This window comes from Centrocercus urophasianus, unplaced genomic scaffold (genome assembly GCF_019232065.1).
Source record: "Centrocercus urophasianus isolate 14NV4802_14NV808 unplaced genomic scaffold, USGS_Curo_1.0 seq_14, whole genome shotgun sequence".
NCBI lineage: Eukaryota > Metazoa > Chordata > Aves > Galliformes > Phasianidae > Centrocercus > Centrocercus urophasianus.
The window spans coordinates 9,907,877-9,925,286 of record NW_024884586.1 but is presented as its reverse complement, the minus strand read 5'-3'; the positions used below and the strand labels follow the sequence as shown (position 1 = coordinate 9,925,286).

Sequence of the window (17,410 nt, the reverse complement as noted above, 5' to 3'; positions counted from 1 at the left end):
AATGATCTTCAAGTAAATAAGACGCACCTGACTGTCTGCCTGTGACTATGGAGAATCAAATATTGTTTGACATAAGATCAGCTACAGATGATGGATTTCTAACTGAAATATTACATCAGAATGTTCTTGATAGTTCTGAAAACTTCAGTTTGGAAACCACAGTAATTAATAATCCTGTTGAAGAAGGATTGCCATCCAGTCAAGGCAATCAGTTATACGCTATAAATGTGGAAGAGTCTTTGTTGGATCACTTTGAGAATCCTCTTTCCACTGAAAATCAGAATACAATAGCAGTTGAAATATATCCGCATGGAAACAATAGCTGTGACAATGAAGATCTTGAAAAATACAAAGCATTAAATCTTCCAGAAGAAGCTGATTATACGCATTCACCTTACCTGCCTTCAGATGGTGACCATTTCCTTTCTTCTGTAGTGACACAGCATAAAAATGGCAGTGTTCCAACTTCAAGTGTTTTCTCTTCAGCAGGAGCAGTCAATCAAAATGTTGGAGCCGTACCTGTAAGATGCATAAAATAAGTATTTTTGTGTATGCTTCTTTGTAGTTTATAGGTAGAAGATCACCACATTAAAACTTGAGATGGGATCCATGTGATCTTTGAAGTAATGTCATAAATCTTGTACTAGAATGAACTTAGTAGTGCACACAGAAATCAAATTAGTTTGCTTGTGCTATAAATAACATGCAGTGAACGTACAGTTCTGTTTGCTGTTCTTTCTTGCCTGTATTTGGGAGCACTGTTTTTAAATGGCTGGGTATTTTGCTTATTGAGAAAGAAAGTTACCATGCAGTACCTGCTTCAGTTTTATCTATTACTGCTGATAGTAGCAACCATCTGATAGTTGGACAAAATAGAAACATAGTATCATAGAATGGCCTGGGTTGAAAAAGACCACAGTGATCATCCAGTTCCAACCCGCCCCCCGCTATGTGCAGAGTCATCAACCACCAGACCAGGCTGCCCAGAGCCACATCCAGCCTGGCCTTGAATGCCTCCAGGGATGGGGCATCCAGAGCCTCCTTAGGCAACCTGTTCAGTGCCTCACCACCCTCTGAGTGAAAAACTTCCTCCTAACATCTAACCTAAATCTTCCCTGTCTTAATTTTAAACCATTCCACGCTCTTGTTTTTATGCTCCCTTCAAATGTTGTAGTCACAGTGAGGTCTCCCCAGAGACTCTTCTCCATTATGTTAACTTTTGTTCTTTAGTTGTGCAGCTGACATGCATCTTGTCATCTTAGTGTAGTCTGAATGTGTTTGCAATTGATTTATTTGCAATGGTAAACTGTGGCCTGTGTTGTTAAATATCTGTAGAGGAAGTAGTTTTGTAAGTGGCGTGCTTTGAAGGTAGCATCATCTATTAATTAATTACTGCCTATAAAGACGTGCAGCATTAAACTTTCAGTGATGGTCAGGGGACCAAATCCATCTGCTTAATGCGGACTATTCATATTTTGAATACTTAGATGTGCTTGTACCTAAGGAAATCACCTAATTCAGCTTGTGCTCTGTAGGCAGCTTCTGGGGGAATACTGTGTCCTCTGGGAAGCTATTTTGAAATAACTAAGTGCACCGGTTTCTTTCCAATGTAAATATTTTAACAAACGTTGCTACTTTAATGTTCAGAAATTCAAAAAGGCATTAAAACTCACCAAAAATTAACAAAAATCACTTGGTTGAGAATGGGTCCGATGCTTGTTTCTTGCCATATCCCACCAAGGTGCCAGACTGAAAATCAGGTGGCAGCTGTAGAGCATTTCCTGGTGCCATTTCATCTGAAATTGTTTGAAGTCTTCCTTGGCATTAACCTTATGTGTTTTAGCTTGCTTTCTGAATTCAGGTTAAGGTTTACAGAGATCTCTAGCTTCAGAGATTCTTTAAATGCACGTCCAATAGTATCAGTAGTTCTTTAATAATCAAACTCTTCATTCTTTGGAACTATTAGTAAGTTTCAAATCTCTCAAGAACGTATATGATTAGGGTGTAATAATTCCTTTCTTCAAAGTCAAGCTGGGGGTAAAGAAAATGTGTTTGGCTCACTTCTTACTTCTACACAATGGTCTAAAAATGAAATTTGGAATCTCTCAACCATCTCTTTTCCTGTTATCCTTACAGCTTACCACACTGAATCAGTTTCCTTCATCTGCTATGTTTCCTGAAACTATTAGAACAAAATTATAATCATGTTATGAACGCTAATTTTGCTGAATTAAAGCCAGTTGGCTGTTCCTATACTGCTTGTTTATCCCCCTGAACTACTGTCAGTGTTAAGCAGAGGCAGCAGGAAACAGAGATGGAAAGAAATTTGTCTGGTTCAAACAATCTCAGCTCTAACTTCAAACTACAGAATAGTTGGTTTCTATTTGTTTCATTTCTGTTCATTTACTTTATCACGGAAAATTGAAATGTAGGTGTTAGATATGATGCTCTTATAGTTACCAAAGTGTTAGATCTAAAACATAACTGCACACTGAACAGAAGAAGTAAAAGACACTTGTCAATATTATCTGGTAATGCTGGTTGTTCTGCACCATTTATGTGCTTAATTGTAATTTAGAAATACAAATAATTTTCAACTTGAAGATCACTATAAATCAGTTTCTGTTTATCTCTGTGTTCTTGTTTGTTTTTTTTTTTAAAGGAGATGTGTAATATATAAAGTAGTTATAAAACATTCTTTTCTTCAGGCGTTCAGATCATTAATGCCTCCAGCTGAAGATGAGAATAACTGTATTTATTATGATCAGTTTAAAGGAATCCAAAACAGTCCTATGCAGTCAAAAAACTTGCCAGATTGCTTTAATGGTAAGTGCCACAGCTCTGAGTGGGATTATTTATTTGTTTGTTTGTTTGTTTTATTACTTTATTTTAACTCCTCTTACAGGGTTAGAAAAGGGTATGAATGTCTGAATAAAATAATTTCTGGATTTGGGAAGTTGCAGCATGAGCCCCTTCTGATAATGGTCACAGAGCTAAGAAAGTCTGAAAGGAGAAAGTTTTGAAACAGATCAGTGTTTGTTCATGTGTGTTCTTGTTGCTTCAGACACAGAGTTCAGGCGTACTTTTGATTTTCCCTTGCTCTTTATAATGCATTAAGTCTCCCAGCTGTCCTTTGTATGATAGCAGTACAGTTTTCAGTGGAAGCTGACATACACATCAGCCTCGCTAACGTACTCTCATTGCTAAATGACCTTTATCAGGAGGTCACGATTTACCTTTTAGAGGCATCAAACACACATGGAAGCCTGTATTTCCAAAGTCTGCTACAAGAGAATACTAAATATTGTAAGACTGTAACGCTGCGCTGACATCAAAATCTTCTTGATACTGTGAGCCAGCTCCTGGCATTAAAGCCAAGCAAAAGCAAACAGATGCCTTAATAAACAAAACTTTCTTTATTTCATGTACAAGAATGCTTCAGTGGTGTCTACGGCTTGCCTCAGACTAGTGCTTCTGTCTATGATGAAATAGTAAGTATGCATTTGATTTCTAAATTCATGGTATATGCCTGCAATTCAATGAAGATTTTAAGGAGTGCCTGTTAAAGTATAACACTTGTTTTTTCAGACTGAAGTAAGAGATGCAATTAGAAATGTTACGGAGAATCACGAGGACGGAGCAATTTTTCAGAGTTCAAATACTGACGAGTCTAACTGCGAGTTATTAGCACTGCATGGTGTGACAGAGGAATCTGGATATTTACACAGAAATTATTCCAGCCCCCTGGTAATCTATGTCTGGTAACTGATAGAAGAATTACATGCTAAGCAAATGTTAGCTTGCTTGTACCATGCATCCACCAAAATCCCACTTAGTAAGTTTTATGTCAACACTGATTAGACAGTGCTTTGCTCAGACTCAGAGACTAATTTTTATTTAGTCAAAGTGCTGTTTTACATATAAAATGTTATTTTATTACAGTAATATGAAGATTATTTTACAAAGGAACAGTCTTGATTTACAGTCGCATCTGAATAAATGACATGAAACACTGAAGAGAAATTGGGTTTGTTTTGGGTAGGGAATTGAATGTTAGGCCAGCATAGAAGAAAACTAGTTAGAATATGTTACACAAAGCCTCATAGAACAGTTGAGAGAACCAGGAGTGCATCTCACCCTAGGTTGAAGAGCTACAGTATCACAGATTCTTCCAAAACCAAACAAGTTGAAAGGGTCAAAAAGCAGACACCTTTGTGTACAATGATCCATTTGTCTGAGAGACTTCAGTGTGTGATGGTGCAGCTTTATGAAGCATGCTACTCTTACAAAAACTGTTCTGTCTATGCTTAGAGTTACAGTTTCTCAGATGGGAGGCTATCATTATTTACTTCTTCCAGATGGTCTGCCAACTGGAAGGAGGTACTCAAATGCTCTGTATAAAGGATTGTGGCACACAGGATCTAAAAACAATACATCTCATTCCACAGTATGAAGACCAACGTCATTATCTTCAATCTGGTAAAATCAAAGTTATCTCTAGCTTGTCAGATAGCAGACCGTAGTTAACTTGCAAGTGCACGTGTTTAATTTCTTATCAGCAGTGAGCAAAGGTGAGGTGAAGACAGTATAGCTATCACAAGTTATTGTTTCACTTTATTTTGTAGCAATTAAAACAAAATCTAGGCATTTAAATGTTATGAAAATGATGTAATGGACGTGTTGAATGTAATGATAATTTTTAATATACAGATCAACTTCTTTTATGAAAAGGCTTAGCAGAAAGTGCGTGCATACAGTTGCATTTACCCTAGCATACCACGAAGTGTCACTGTTTCACTATAAATGAGGAACATCATTGAGGGCTGTTGGATATCCTCCAGCCTTGGGATTCTAAATGCCCCACAAATGTTTCTGTTCTTCAGTGAACTTGAAATTCCATCCGTTTTTAAAGAAGGTATTTTCTGAGATCTCAAAGCTCATTGTTTATCTATTCAAATATTTAGTGGAACAATACATTTACATCTTAGGAGCAACACTACTTAAGTTTACTTAAATATTTCTTTACCCACATGTAGCTTCCACAGAAACATAAACATTACTTCCTCACTTATCAGTATCTCCTTATTTCAGTGGTGTGTGTCAATCTCGTTGTAAAATCAAAGCCTTTCGTTAGTGGGCACCATACAAGCACTGTTCGTGGTGCCAGTAGATGCTGAATGTTTGAATCTCAGCAGATGCCCTACTTATGGAGCATGTTTATTTCTGTTTATTGGAAGAGTAAATCAGGTACATTCAAATTACAGAAAATGTGCCTATAAAAAACATTCAAGCTCTCATTAATTTGCTGCAACATTAGGGAAGAAAAGTCTGAGGAGAGCACTGATTGTTTGTTTGTTTTACTTTTTATTTGCCCTGTCTTCATTTCATTTTACTGATCTTCCCAGTAAGTAAAGGATGTAGGTCCAGAAGTTGTATCTAAAAGTTTCTTTAAACCTAGATTAATCTTGTCATCTCAGTGAGACTGGTGGAGTAATGCTTATTTTTTTCTACATAGCCTAAGATACTGATTTCCTTAAATGCAGTGCCTCAATGGGGCTTGCACAGAACTCTATTCTTACAGCCATGGGTTTCTTCATAGATTTTCAGCTGTTGTTTCTTTGTCGTTTTTTTAACAGGCTAAATACCTCCTTTCTAGATACTCTGACAGAATTCTGGGAATTCATAAAAGAGCTCAGGATAAACATTTGCTTTGGTCATTTTTCATATCAAAATATTATGTCTATGCAGTTTCTAATTAGATGTACTTGATGTCATAGAGTAAAAGCATCTGTCCACATTCCTAGCTAAAAAACTGGTGAAGAGCTGAGTTCTTCTGTGAAGGAGTTGTTTTGTATTGTCAGTTTTCTTTTTCTAATTGAGAAAAACTTTTCTGAAGAATGAACTGCTAGGTCCTTCTTTGGTACAGCTGTGGAGTAAGTTTGCTCCCCACACTAAACTGAGTAGATAGTGCAAAAAGACACTGTCAGGAAAGATTGTGGATTAGATTTTTGTTTTTTATTAATACAAAAAGTTGAAGCTACCCATTTGCCTGTATGCTTAATTGAGAAAGTTGAATGCATAAATTAAGCTTAATACTTGTGAGCAGTCAGTTAAATGTCATCTTTTCAGATGTGGGCAGCCCTGTAACAGCTGTACTGGGGCAGCTTTTGCCTGTTTCAGGTAACCTGGATTCGAACAAACAAGAGGTAAAGCAGCTTTATTCTTGTCACGTATAAAGCACAGTATAAATTTTCCTTTTCTTAAAATAGGTTCTTGTGTCTAATGGCAGGAGGTAACAATTGTATGTATTTTCTAAATTCATTTTAGCTAGCTTAGGCAGGTCAGTTTTACAATCCTGCGTGCTTCCTGCGTACAAACTCTCCAATTTGAGAATTTTCTTTAAGTAATAACAGAATTTAAAAGTGCAATTCCAATTTTTCAGACTCAAATTTGGTATTTATATAAATTACATTATTTCTGAGAACCATTCTGTAACTCTTTTGAGAGGTGGAAGAAAACACATTGACTTTTACCAGAATGAGAATGTTTTCTTCCAGTAGGATTCCTTGCTCTGTATTTGTTGAGTAGGACCTAATAGTCAGTAAGTCTTTATCATTTTCTCAATTATTATTTGCTAGTGGAGTGATAGAACTGTATTTTAATTTATTTTTAAAAATGAAAACAGAAGACTAAAAATCTTTGTAGGTGTTTGATTTCTCTTGTCATTTCCAACAGAGCTGGTAGCAAAAATCATTGCAAATGTTTACCTGTTAACTTCTGATTTGTGTTAAAGGAATGTAATGTCAGTGCAAACACAGCAGATGGTTTGTGGGTAACAGCCACCCTCGTAAAAGAGGAAATTAAAAACCCAAGAGCCAGATGGAGCAATGAACTATAGAGTCTTTCATCACTAAAAGTAGAGTACTGACAAATTGGTGTCTAAATTTTCTAGAGATGTAGACAGCATTGCAGTTCTCTCTCTGATTTTATCCCCAGCCTGTTGTTCCTTGGATTTCTTCTCTTGCTTTAAATATATTAATTTTCTTCTTCCTTATTGGCAGCTAGGTTGATAACTAGTTAAAATAGCTATTATTTACAAGTACTCACAGCACTTCCTTGTACCTGTTTTACTAGGCTATTATATCATAGAATCATAGAATGGCCTGGGTTGAAAAGGACCACAATGATCATTTAGCTCCAACCCCCTGCTATATGCAAGGCCAACCAGCAGACCAGGCTGCCCAGAGCCACATCCAGCCTGGCCTTGAATGCCTCCAGCGATGGGGCATCGACAGCCTCCTTGGGCAACCTGTTCCAGTGTGACACCACCTTCTGTGTGAAAACCTTCCTCCTAATATCTAACTTAAACTTCCCCTGTCTCAGTTTAATACCATTCCCCCTTGTCCTATCCCTATCCACCCTCGTAAACAGCCGTTCCCCCTCCTGTTTATACGCTCCCTTCAAGTACTGGAAGGCCACAATGAGGTCTCCCTGGATCCTTCTCCAAGCTAAACAAGCCCAGTTTCCTCAACCTTTCCTCATAGGAGAGGTGCTCCTGCCCTCTGGTGGCCCTCCTCTGGACCCTCTCTGTCTGAAGAGAAAATAGATCTGCGTTCCGTTTCGATGGCCTGTAAGCTAATACATTTTATTTAAATTGTTTAGTCTTCAACCAATTAAATGCCATACTGCAGCTGAACGTAATGTACATCATCAAGTCACTAGCCAGTTTTTGTTGATTACTACAATTAAAAGCAACTGAATTTAGAATTATCAGTACACTGAAAACAGTGTGCAAATACTGCAGCACTGGTGGCTGTTCTTGATGCTTTACATTGGAAGAAACGAGTGTCCTGATGTACTGAGCAGTTTCAAAGACAAATGCATGCAGTTTTTACAGCCTTATGCTTCCATGAATTTTATAGCTTTACGTGGCAAACAAAGCATCCTCAGAACATTTTCTTTGTATTGCTTTTTTTAACTCACAGTAGTTTACTTCTAAAATTTAATATAAGCAAGCTGTATATATTTTATCTTGAACAGTTTGAACATGAATACTTACAATCAGTAGCTAGCACTTCCACTTTCCAACCAGAATCGAATCTGCAAGTGGAAATGACTTCAGCTGGGTAAGATGCTTGCAACGCTTAGTCCATTATGAGCTTTGAATTTTATACTGGCAAAGACTCTTAGACATTTTGTGTAATATAGCTGCTTCTCACACAATTTGGCAAGAGTGATTTGTGTACTCATCTTGATAGCCATTATTCCATTTACTGGTGGTCAAGGCTTGCAGGATTTCTTAGGATCAATGCAACTGTGCTGTAAATGTGTCCTAAAAGCATTTAATTTTCGGAGTTAATTGATATGTTTTAAAATATAATTAACATGTGTTTAGCTTGTATTTCTAACAATAATGGGATTCTTTTAATAAACCTTAATTGCAGATGGTTTTTAAATGCAAGGCAGATGCGAGCCCGGTGTGACAGATGAGAGTGTTTTGCAGTTGTGCTGCAGTTACTGGGTTCTGAGTGGTTGCTGACCTGCCCCTAGGAATGACCACTGGTGGATCACAGGGAGGGGGCAGGGAGAATTTTGCAAAGTTTCAAAAATATAGACCAATCCATGATTTGTATATTTATTTTCTTATTTTCTTCCTCTTTCAACCTGTGTAGCCAACCTTTTGGTTCGGGGATTACGAAGTCTAAGAAACCATGTAACTGCACAAAATCTCAGTGTCTTAAACTGTGAGTAATAGCTTAGCAACATTTAATAAATATTAATAGCAGTGTATTTTTGAAAGAATAAACATACAATAAGTGTATTCTAATGAACAAGCTATATGGGGCAAAAATTGCTCACCTGATCTTTAGTTAAAGATCAACGGTTTGTGTCAGCTAGTATCACACGAATTCACAAGTCAGGGTGTAGATGTGGATGACTAACAATTAAAACCATGGAAAATATGAAGAGAACCTAGAAGGCATTGTTCTAGAAAATCATTTATAGAATGAAAATGCTGTATATTGAAGTATCATTTCTCTATCTCACTTCTGTACAGCAATAATCTACATAACTACTGTGCAGAATCTTATTATGTATTTACATGCATACATAAAATGCACACAAGATGCGTACATGAGGATTAAAATTTGATCCATTTGTGGAGTGGGTGTTTTTAAAACAATGTGAAAATGAACGAGAGATAGAGAGAAGGTCTCTGAGTATTCAATCTGGATATGATTGAATAACAGAGGAGGGCTAGGAGCTATGAATTCTGCCTTGAAGTAGAGTAACATTTAAAGCCAGTTAATCTTTTCATTTCTGAAGTTGTGTTTATATGTTGATTGCAGATATTGTGAATGCTTTGCCAGTGGTGACTTTTGCAACAACTGCAATTGCAATAATTGCTACAACAATCCACTTCATGAAACTGAGCGCTTTAAAGCCATTAAGGTAAATAAATAAATAAATATAAAATACTGTATGTACCAATATCAGCTTTGTGTATGAAAAATAGTAGTTTTTTTTCCTCTAGTTACAATCTTTGAAATATGTTATTTTTATACAAAATATCACCAACTGCTGCTGCTATATTTTTTCTTACATAAAAAATAACTTTTTTCTCTTTTAATCTACTTTTAAGGAGCCTGTGATACTTTTGATTACAGCTAGTGGTATATTAATGGAATGATAATTTTCATTCTTGGAACAAAATGTGCAACTCCAAATTTAATTTCAGAAAATGTTTTCACTTGAAGGAAAATTTGTGTCCCAAAGTCAGAATTAGGTTGATGATGTTGGTTGATGAAAAACTCAGCATGAGCTGGCGATGTGCACTTGCAGCCCAGAAGGCCAACTGTATCCTGGGTCACAGCAGAGAAGTGCGACCAGCAGGTTGAGGGAGGTGATTCTGCCCCTCTGCTCAGCTCTCATAAGACTCTACCTGGAGTATTGCTTCCATTCCTGTGTCCTTCAACACAAGGACATGGAGCTGTTGGAACAGGTCCAGAGGATGTTCACGAAGATCATCAGAGGGCTGGAGTACCTCCCCTATGAGGACAGGCTGAGAGAGGAGAGCTGGGGCTCTTCAGTCCAGAGAAGAGAAAGGTCTGTGGGGCATTGTATAGGACCTGAGAGGGCCTACAGGAAAGCTGGGGAGGGACTTTTTAGAAGGCCGTGTAGTAACAGGACAAGGGGAAATGGTTTAAAGCTGGAAGAGGGTAGATTTAAACTAGATATTAGGAAGAAATTCTTTACTGTGAGAGTGGTGAGACACTGGAACAGGTTGTACAGAGATGTTGTGGATGCCCCCTCTGTGTAAACATTCAAGGCCAGACTGCATGGGGCTGTGAGCAACCTGGTCTAGAGAGAGCTGTCCCTGCTTATAGCAGGGGCTGAAACGAGGTGATCTTTTCAACGCAAACCATTCTATGATTCTATGAAATTATCATTTTCTGAATTATTATTTTAATTTGCAGATCCTTGGTAGTTGTCTGTGCTAGTCTTTCTGGTTGACTAAACAACAATGCAAAGCAAAGCTTGTGCTCATCACAACAGCACTGAACCCTTTACTCCTGAGAAGCAGTGAGACTCCACATTTGGAAGCTGATTTTATTAGTGGAATACTGAACAGTACAGGGGCTAACTTTTGAATGTTATCAAACTGCATACTCTGGGCAATTATTTATTTTATACTAATATGTATCTGTTATGTAAGGTTTAAAGTGAAAATGAAACATCTGTATCTACTGATACTCTAAAATAAGGATATGTTGGTAGCTTAGTGTTTCTTGTGTGCACCTATCCAGATCTCTTTTGTATCATTCACATAATCTCTGGACCGTACAAGAAGTTCATTTAATTAGAATTTTGCTGAATCCAACCAGGCAAAGCCTCAGCAGTTTTTGGTATTGATATGCTACAACTGGGTTTTGAATTCAAATGCTCCTCAGCAGTTGAATTGGTGAGGTTGTAGCAGTCCAAGCACTCCTTTCACTGCCGCAGATAGCATCATGATAGTGTGTGAGAGATTTGTCCTTCAGAAAAGCATATCAGTTTCTGTGCCTCTCTTTAATATTGTACATAAAGTACATAGAATCCCTTTAGTCTGACTTATATGGCATGATACAGTGAGATAGTAGGACCTGAAAAAAGCTAATGTCCAGTGGAATAGCCAGTGCTGATTTCTGAGTATCAGCTTTGTATTAGACCATTATATGGTTAATAACTCTGACATGTCTATAGCTATATACGGATGGGTTCATTTTTCTTTTTGTTTCTGGTGAAAGTAGTATCAACAGAGGGACAAAAACAGCCCCAAAAGAATAACAGATGTGTGGGTCATTTACAGAATTACAGGAACAGCAAGGTTGGAGAAGACCTACAAGATCACCCAGTCCATCCATCCACCCATCACCAATAGTTCTCACTAAACCACGTCCCTCAACACAAAGTCCAACCGTTCCTTGAACACCTCCAGGGTCGGTGACTGCACCACTTCTCTGGGCCGCCCATTCCAGTGCCTGACCACTCTTTCAGAAAAGCAGTATTTCCTAACGTCCAACCTAAATCTCCCCTGGCGCAGCTTGAAGCCATTCCCTCCAGTCCTATCACCAGTTGCACAAGAGAAGAGGCTGACCCCAAGCTCACTACAACCTCCCTTCAGGTAGTTATACAGAGCAATAACGTCTTCCCTGAGCCTCCTCTTCTCCAAACTGAACAATCCCAGCTCCTTCAGCCACTCTTCATAAGGCCTGTGCTCCAGACCCCTCACCTGTTTTGTTGCCCTTCTTTGAACCAGGGCCTCAATGTCTTTCTTGCAGTGGAAAGCCCAAAACTGGACACAGTACTGGAGGTGCAGCCTCACCAGAGCTGAGTACAGCGGGACAATCACTTCCCTGTTCCTGCTGGGAACACTGTTTCTGATACAAGCCAGGATGCCATTGACCTTATTGGCCACCTGGGCACACTGCTGGCTTGTGTTCAGCCGAGCATCAATCAATACCCCCAAGTCCATTTCTTCTACACCGTCTTCCAGCCACTCTGCTCTAAGTCTGTAGCGTTGCCTGGGGTTGTTGTGGCCAAAGTGCAGGACCCGGCATTTGGCCTTGTTGAACCTCGTTGCATTGGCTTTAGCTCAGCTCTCCAGCCTGTCCAGATCCCTCTGCAGGGCCTTGCGACCCCCAGGCAGATCAACACTTCCAGCCAACTTGGTGTCACCTGCAAATTTACTGAGAGTGCACTCAATGCCCACATCCAGGTCATCAGTAAAGATATTGAAGAGGACAGGCCCCAGCACTGCCCCCTGCGGAACACCACTCGTGACCGGTCACCAGCTGGAGTTAGGATAGTCCATAAAATCATGGTAGATCCCACTCAGCTCTGAATCCTGGAATCTTTGAATTGTTGCCTTCGCACACTTTGGGAAACTTACGTATGTTTCTCTTATCACCAAATGAAAACAAGAATTTCTTTGCTAAATACTGGGAGTCACTCAGATGCTATAAAACAGTCTTCGAATGTCTCTTAATGTAATGCTTTTTGGTTTAGGTCTGCCTTGATAGAAACCCAGAAGCTTTTCTACCAAAGATTGGACAGAGCAAACTGGGAGATATTAAACCTCATCATAACAAAGGATGTAACTGCAAGCGTTCAGGATGTCTTAAGAATTATTGTGAGTGCTTTGAGGTGAGTCTGTTGGATTTTCCTGTCAGTGGTTATCACATTAACATTCATTGTATTCTATAAACAGTAGTCTTTAGAAAGAATTACTCATCTCTTTGAATAGTTCATCATAAATTTTTTTGAATGCAAGGGAAGCAGTCTCTCTCTTGCCATGTCTTCTCATGACTTCAAGTAATTAATTCTAGCTGAAGTTGATCAGTTAAAATGTTCAGTATTATGAGCTCTCAGCCAGTGCTGTGCTCCAGTTGAAAAGAGGAATGTATTTCTGCCTACTCAGATAGTCTTTGCTCAAACCACGAGTTTATGGGGGCATTGATTTGTCCAATATACAGAGCAGAGAGAATCATCATTCTCCAAAAAGGATTCCTGCAAGGAACAAACTTGTTTCCTTACATTGATACTGATGGTCTCTCTCTGGGAGTATCCAAGACACGTGCATCTAGAATAAGTCCTGGAGATTTACCTCTAGTTGTTGCTTAGCTTATATTGCATTCAAGTTTTATACATTTTTATTCTAAGTATTCTATATTTGCCAGGCAAAGATTGCATGTTCCTCTATTTGCAAATGCATTGGTTGCAAAAATTATGAAGAAAGTCCAGGTAAAAAAACCCAGCTGACCACACTAAACTGCGTGGATATTGGAAATAATGATGAAAATAACCCATTTTTGACAACAACATTTGAAACTTCACCAAAATTGGAGAAAGACAGGTGAATATTTGGAAATAGATAATACATTGATCTGACTTCATTAATTTTTCAGTTAGCTGTTATTCATTTATTTTAACCTGCTCAGTTTGGAAAAAGGCCTTCAAGATAATTGAGTCCAACCGAAACATAACCAAACTACCCTAACTCTAACAGCCCTCTGCTGAATCGTGTCCCTGAGCACCACATCCAAAAGGATTTTAATTTGTAATGGGTTATTATTCACTAATGAATTTCTATTGTATTTATCTAAGAAATGGTGACTAAAATGACAGACAGTTTATATAAAAGAAGTCACAAAGTTTTTGCCCTTCTAAGTAAATAAAAAATATCTAAGGGGGAGGCTGTTCCTATCCTTTAGGAATATAATATGAAGAGTTCAGGGATATGAGTTCTGCTTAAAAAACAGCACTTATTTTTGTACTGTTCACGTACTCAGTTCTCTTCATGCCCTGCCTCCCATTTATTTCTTACAAAACTGCTCCTAGAAGTATGTTAAAAGGTTTGTGGATTTCATTTAAGGAGCATGTTTATACCGCTCCTCCTTCCATCTCTTCGTCCTTTGGCTCGCTACTTGTCAATTTGACTTTGGCCGTTTGCTTGCAATGTTTTTCAAGAAGACCATATTATCCTAATGTTATACTTAGTAATGCAGTTGTATTTTTGGTTGGTTGTTTTTAGTCATTGACTTAATAAAGAAAAACACCTGTTAATAAAAGTTCAAATTAATTAAAGCACCTTTTTTTTTTTTATCTTATTGAGATTTATTCTGGGCTTTTAAATTCTCAGTTTGCATTCAGTATTTTCTTTGCATTAACCACTGCCTTGAAATTCTTATGCCAATTCTGTTTTAAAAGCATTCTGATGATCTCTTTTGAAAATATTTGAATAATTTCTGCTGTGGGTAATATGCTGATTGGATAGATGGTTCCAATGGAGTGAGTGTTGCTATTAATGTAGTGCAAGGAGTTACGGTGTTAACAACTGGTAGTTTCAAGAGCTTTTTTCAAAGAAATGTTGGTAAGGTGCCATTCCGAGAACCCTTGAGAGTCTTGATTCTACTTCTTTCAACAGCAGTAATCTGATACAGTTAGTACCTCCTAGATTCTGACTAAGACTTTCTTTGTACATGATGTAGGATCTGACTGTGGCTGGCTTAACTAAAAGCTGTTTATTGTATAACCTTTCCCTGCTACACTTACTGGTCAGCATTTGTAGAGATCAACTCTGTGGTGTGAACACAGTCTTCCATGTGATTAATTAGAAAAATTCAGAAGCAAACCATTGGAAGTAAAAACTATTCAGTGTAAAATGGAGATTTCTACAGAGATGCGCCTCACTGTAACAGAGCAGCTGGTCTGAGTCAGCTCTGTGCATTCCAGCTCTTGGATAGGAGGTTTGCAGTTTGTCTTTTAAATTATTTTCTGTATTTAAAATGCATATATTTTATCCTAGTTTCTTTTTCCATGTCAGGGAACCAGCTGTATCTGTTTCTTTGGAAGATGTGAAAGCAACATGTGCTTGTCTTCTGGTGCAAGCTGAAGAGGCAGAAAAAGGAGGTTACTCTGTCCGTGTAGCTGAACGCATGATCATGGAGGAATTTGGGAGGTGTTTATCCGAGATCCTACATGTGCAATTAAAAGACTGAAAGTTGAATAATGTTCAGTGCATTATAAAGTCAATGAGTAGTAATACTGATATACTGTCATAGTCTAAATGATCTTACCTTGAATTTTCATAGGACTAATTTCACTGACCTCAGCTGCATTCTTTCTGAATTATGCTGATGTAAGTGAAACTTGGGGTTTTCTGGGCCAATTGTTCAGTCTTTACATAGACTGCAGTTTAAAGTAAATTTAACTTAGGATGAATTTGTTGAATGTTTATGTGAGTGCAGAGCCAGTAAGCACTGAGAAAGAAGTTGCTATCTTAGTTTGGTTGTTACTGGTTGTGAAACAGTTCGACTTCCAGCGATGGCTGGCAAATCTGCTGATTTAGCTTTGTGTCTTCTCTGATTTGGCAACTTATTTCTCTCATTGCTGCCATATCATTATGATTGCTGCCATGTCGTTTAGATGATATATAAAAATTATATAAAAATATATGAAATTATATAAAAATTAATGCTCTTTAATTTTGGATGTTTTGTGCTGGTTTAATATTTGCTTGGATATTTTTGGCTTTAAGCTCGAAAGAATAAAGATATTCTCTGTGTGTGTTGATTCATAATTCTTGGTAGGATAGCAGATATGATTGCATGTTATTTAAAAATGTATTTAATAAGAGGTTGGGCTTTTTAAATGAATGGTAGTTTATATATGAATGGATTGGATTATACATCTTTGTTTTTAACAACTGCTGCAGGGGATTGCTGAAGGTTGCTGGAGAAAATGGGTTCTCAAAGTGCTCCTAATGGGACATGGTATCATCTCAATGTATCACTCCTTCCTTGATCCTTCACTTCCTAAGACCATTCCCTTTTATTTTAGAGTTAATATCTACATAATGGCATTGTCTTAAAATGTTTGTTCCCAGAGAGTTACTATGGGGTCATGAAATCAGAAGAGCACGCACAGCTATAGAGTCAACAGACTCTAAATAAATAAGTGGAGAAATAAAATACATTAAAAGTAGGGGAGATGAGTGGTGGGGAAGGTAAGAAATTCTACAGCCAAATGTAAAAGGTAGAAGAGCAAGCTGGGGAGAGGTACAAATGTAGTGCAAATAGAAAAGTAAGGAAAATGAGTTAGATAAGACTTGACCTACAGCTTTCAGCAGCACCCTTAGGCAAGAGCTGTCTCTAATTTTTCTTAATATATTTTTTAAAAAGAATGAGCAAGCCCATGGGTTCATAACTCCATGAACTGATTACATTTTAACCCTGCAGATAAAAAAAAAAGTCTAGATCTTTTTGAAACTGCCAACATCTTTAGCCTCATTGAAAATAGCAAGAAATCTTCCTTTTTTTTTTTTCTTTTTTTTTTAATTCCTTTTTTTCCCTTTCTTTTCTTTTTTTTTTTTTTTTAAGATGGATAAAGTTGAGATTATTTAATGGCTACAACTGCAAACTTATTTAAAGCAAACATTCTCATCAAACATCTTTTTTCTATTTTAGTTTTTAACAACGGATATGTCAGAGTACTTCAAAGGCTTGGTAAACTGTTGTCAAGATTTCCAGTGCAGGGGCTTGGGGGAGGGGGGAAGGGGAGGAGGATGCAGTGGAGTGATAACTGAAGTTATGGCAAAGAATTGTATGGATTTTGATACACTGGGTAAAAAGTCCTGTGAACAGCAAAAATATGCAGTCTTGCTTTCCATTTTCATAAAGGAATTTGAGGATAGTATTCAAAAGTGCAAGACAAAAATAATATTTTGGTTTATTTGCAACTTCGTTTTCAGCCAACATCAATACACTATTTGCAAATTCTTGAGAGGAATGTTTAGAATTGCAATCCAAGATCTGATCATGTCTCCTTACCAGACTTCTATAAGCTCTCTCTTACCAGAGAGAAATATCCTTTGCTTTGCAGTCAGGCCTTATTCATGTCATTCTTTTGGCTTTATGTACATTTGTGAACAACTTTTTCAAGGGTGAAGCACAGGAAGAGTGGAAAAAAAAAAAAAAAAGATCTTTTTCATCAAAAATCTGACAAACACCTTGAGAACACACTTAGAATTGCAGCCACCACCATCAAACCAGACTGATGTTAGTTTTATTGCTTTTTTTTATACATTTTAATTTAAAAAAAAAACATTAAAATAAGTTTGTTACTTATATGCATTAACCATATTACATTTATTTTATGAAGGCTACTCTGAAAGTAATGCTTTCTGTTTTGTTCTATTGGCCCACAGTGCCAGAGGTGGATGTTGGTGGTGTGGCTCGAGAGGTTGAACCTTCCTGCCAACATTCTGTTACATCTTGTTGCTGAGAGACAGGTGGCAGCAGAGGGGCAGTCTGACAAAATGGTGTCTGACATCGAAGTGTACATGAAGCAAAGGTATGGAATTGGTTTC

At 37.7% G+C, this 17,410-nt stretch overlaps 1 protein-coding gene across 2 annotated transcripts; it reads left to right on the top strand.

The window, feature by feature from the left end:
- TESMIN (testis expressed metallothionein like protein) lies at positions 1-15,537 on the top strand. Of its 2 annotated transcripts, XM_042814192.1 has the most exons (12): positions 1-521; positions 2,709-2,826; positions 3,433-3,491; positions 3,589-3,747; positions 4,359-4,479; positions 6,130-6,206; positions 8,041-8,126; positions 8,673-8,744; positions 9,351-9,453; positions 12,550-12,687; positions 13,221-13,396; positions 14,867-15,537. In XM_042814192.1, the coding sequence occupies exons 1-12, from the start codon at positions 48-50 to the stop codon at positions 15,039-15,041; spliced, it is 1,758 nt and encodes a 585-aa protein (XP_042670126.1). In that variant the 5' UTR covers positions 1-47; the 3' UTR covers positions 15,042-15,537. The 2 variants fall into 2 exon arrangements, with proteins under 2 accessions (XP_042670126.1, XP_042670127.1); XM_042814193.1 differs by lacking the exon at positions 13,221-13,396 and having other exon boundaries at positions 14,867-15,023.
- The last annotated feature ends 1,873 nt before the right edge of the window (positions 15,538-17,410 follow it).

Coding starts and splice junctions, on each gene's coding strand:
- TESMIN (XM_042814192.1), top strand. CDS start 48: ATGGAGAATCAAATATTGTTTGACATAAGATCAGCTACAGATGATGGA. Junction 3,492..3,588: donor CTTCTGTCTATGATGAAATA/GTAAGTATGCAT, acceptor TTGTTTTTTCAG/ACTGAAGTAAGAGATGCAAT. Junction 4,480..6,129: donor ACGTCATTATCTTCAATCTG/GTAAAATCAAAG, acceptor TCATCTTTTCAG/ATGTGGGCAGCCCTGTAACA.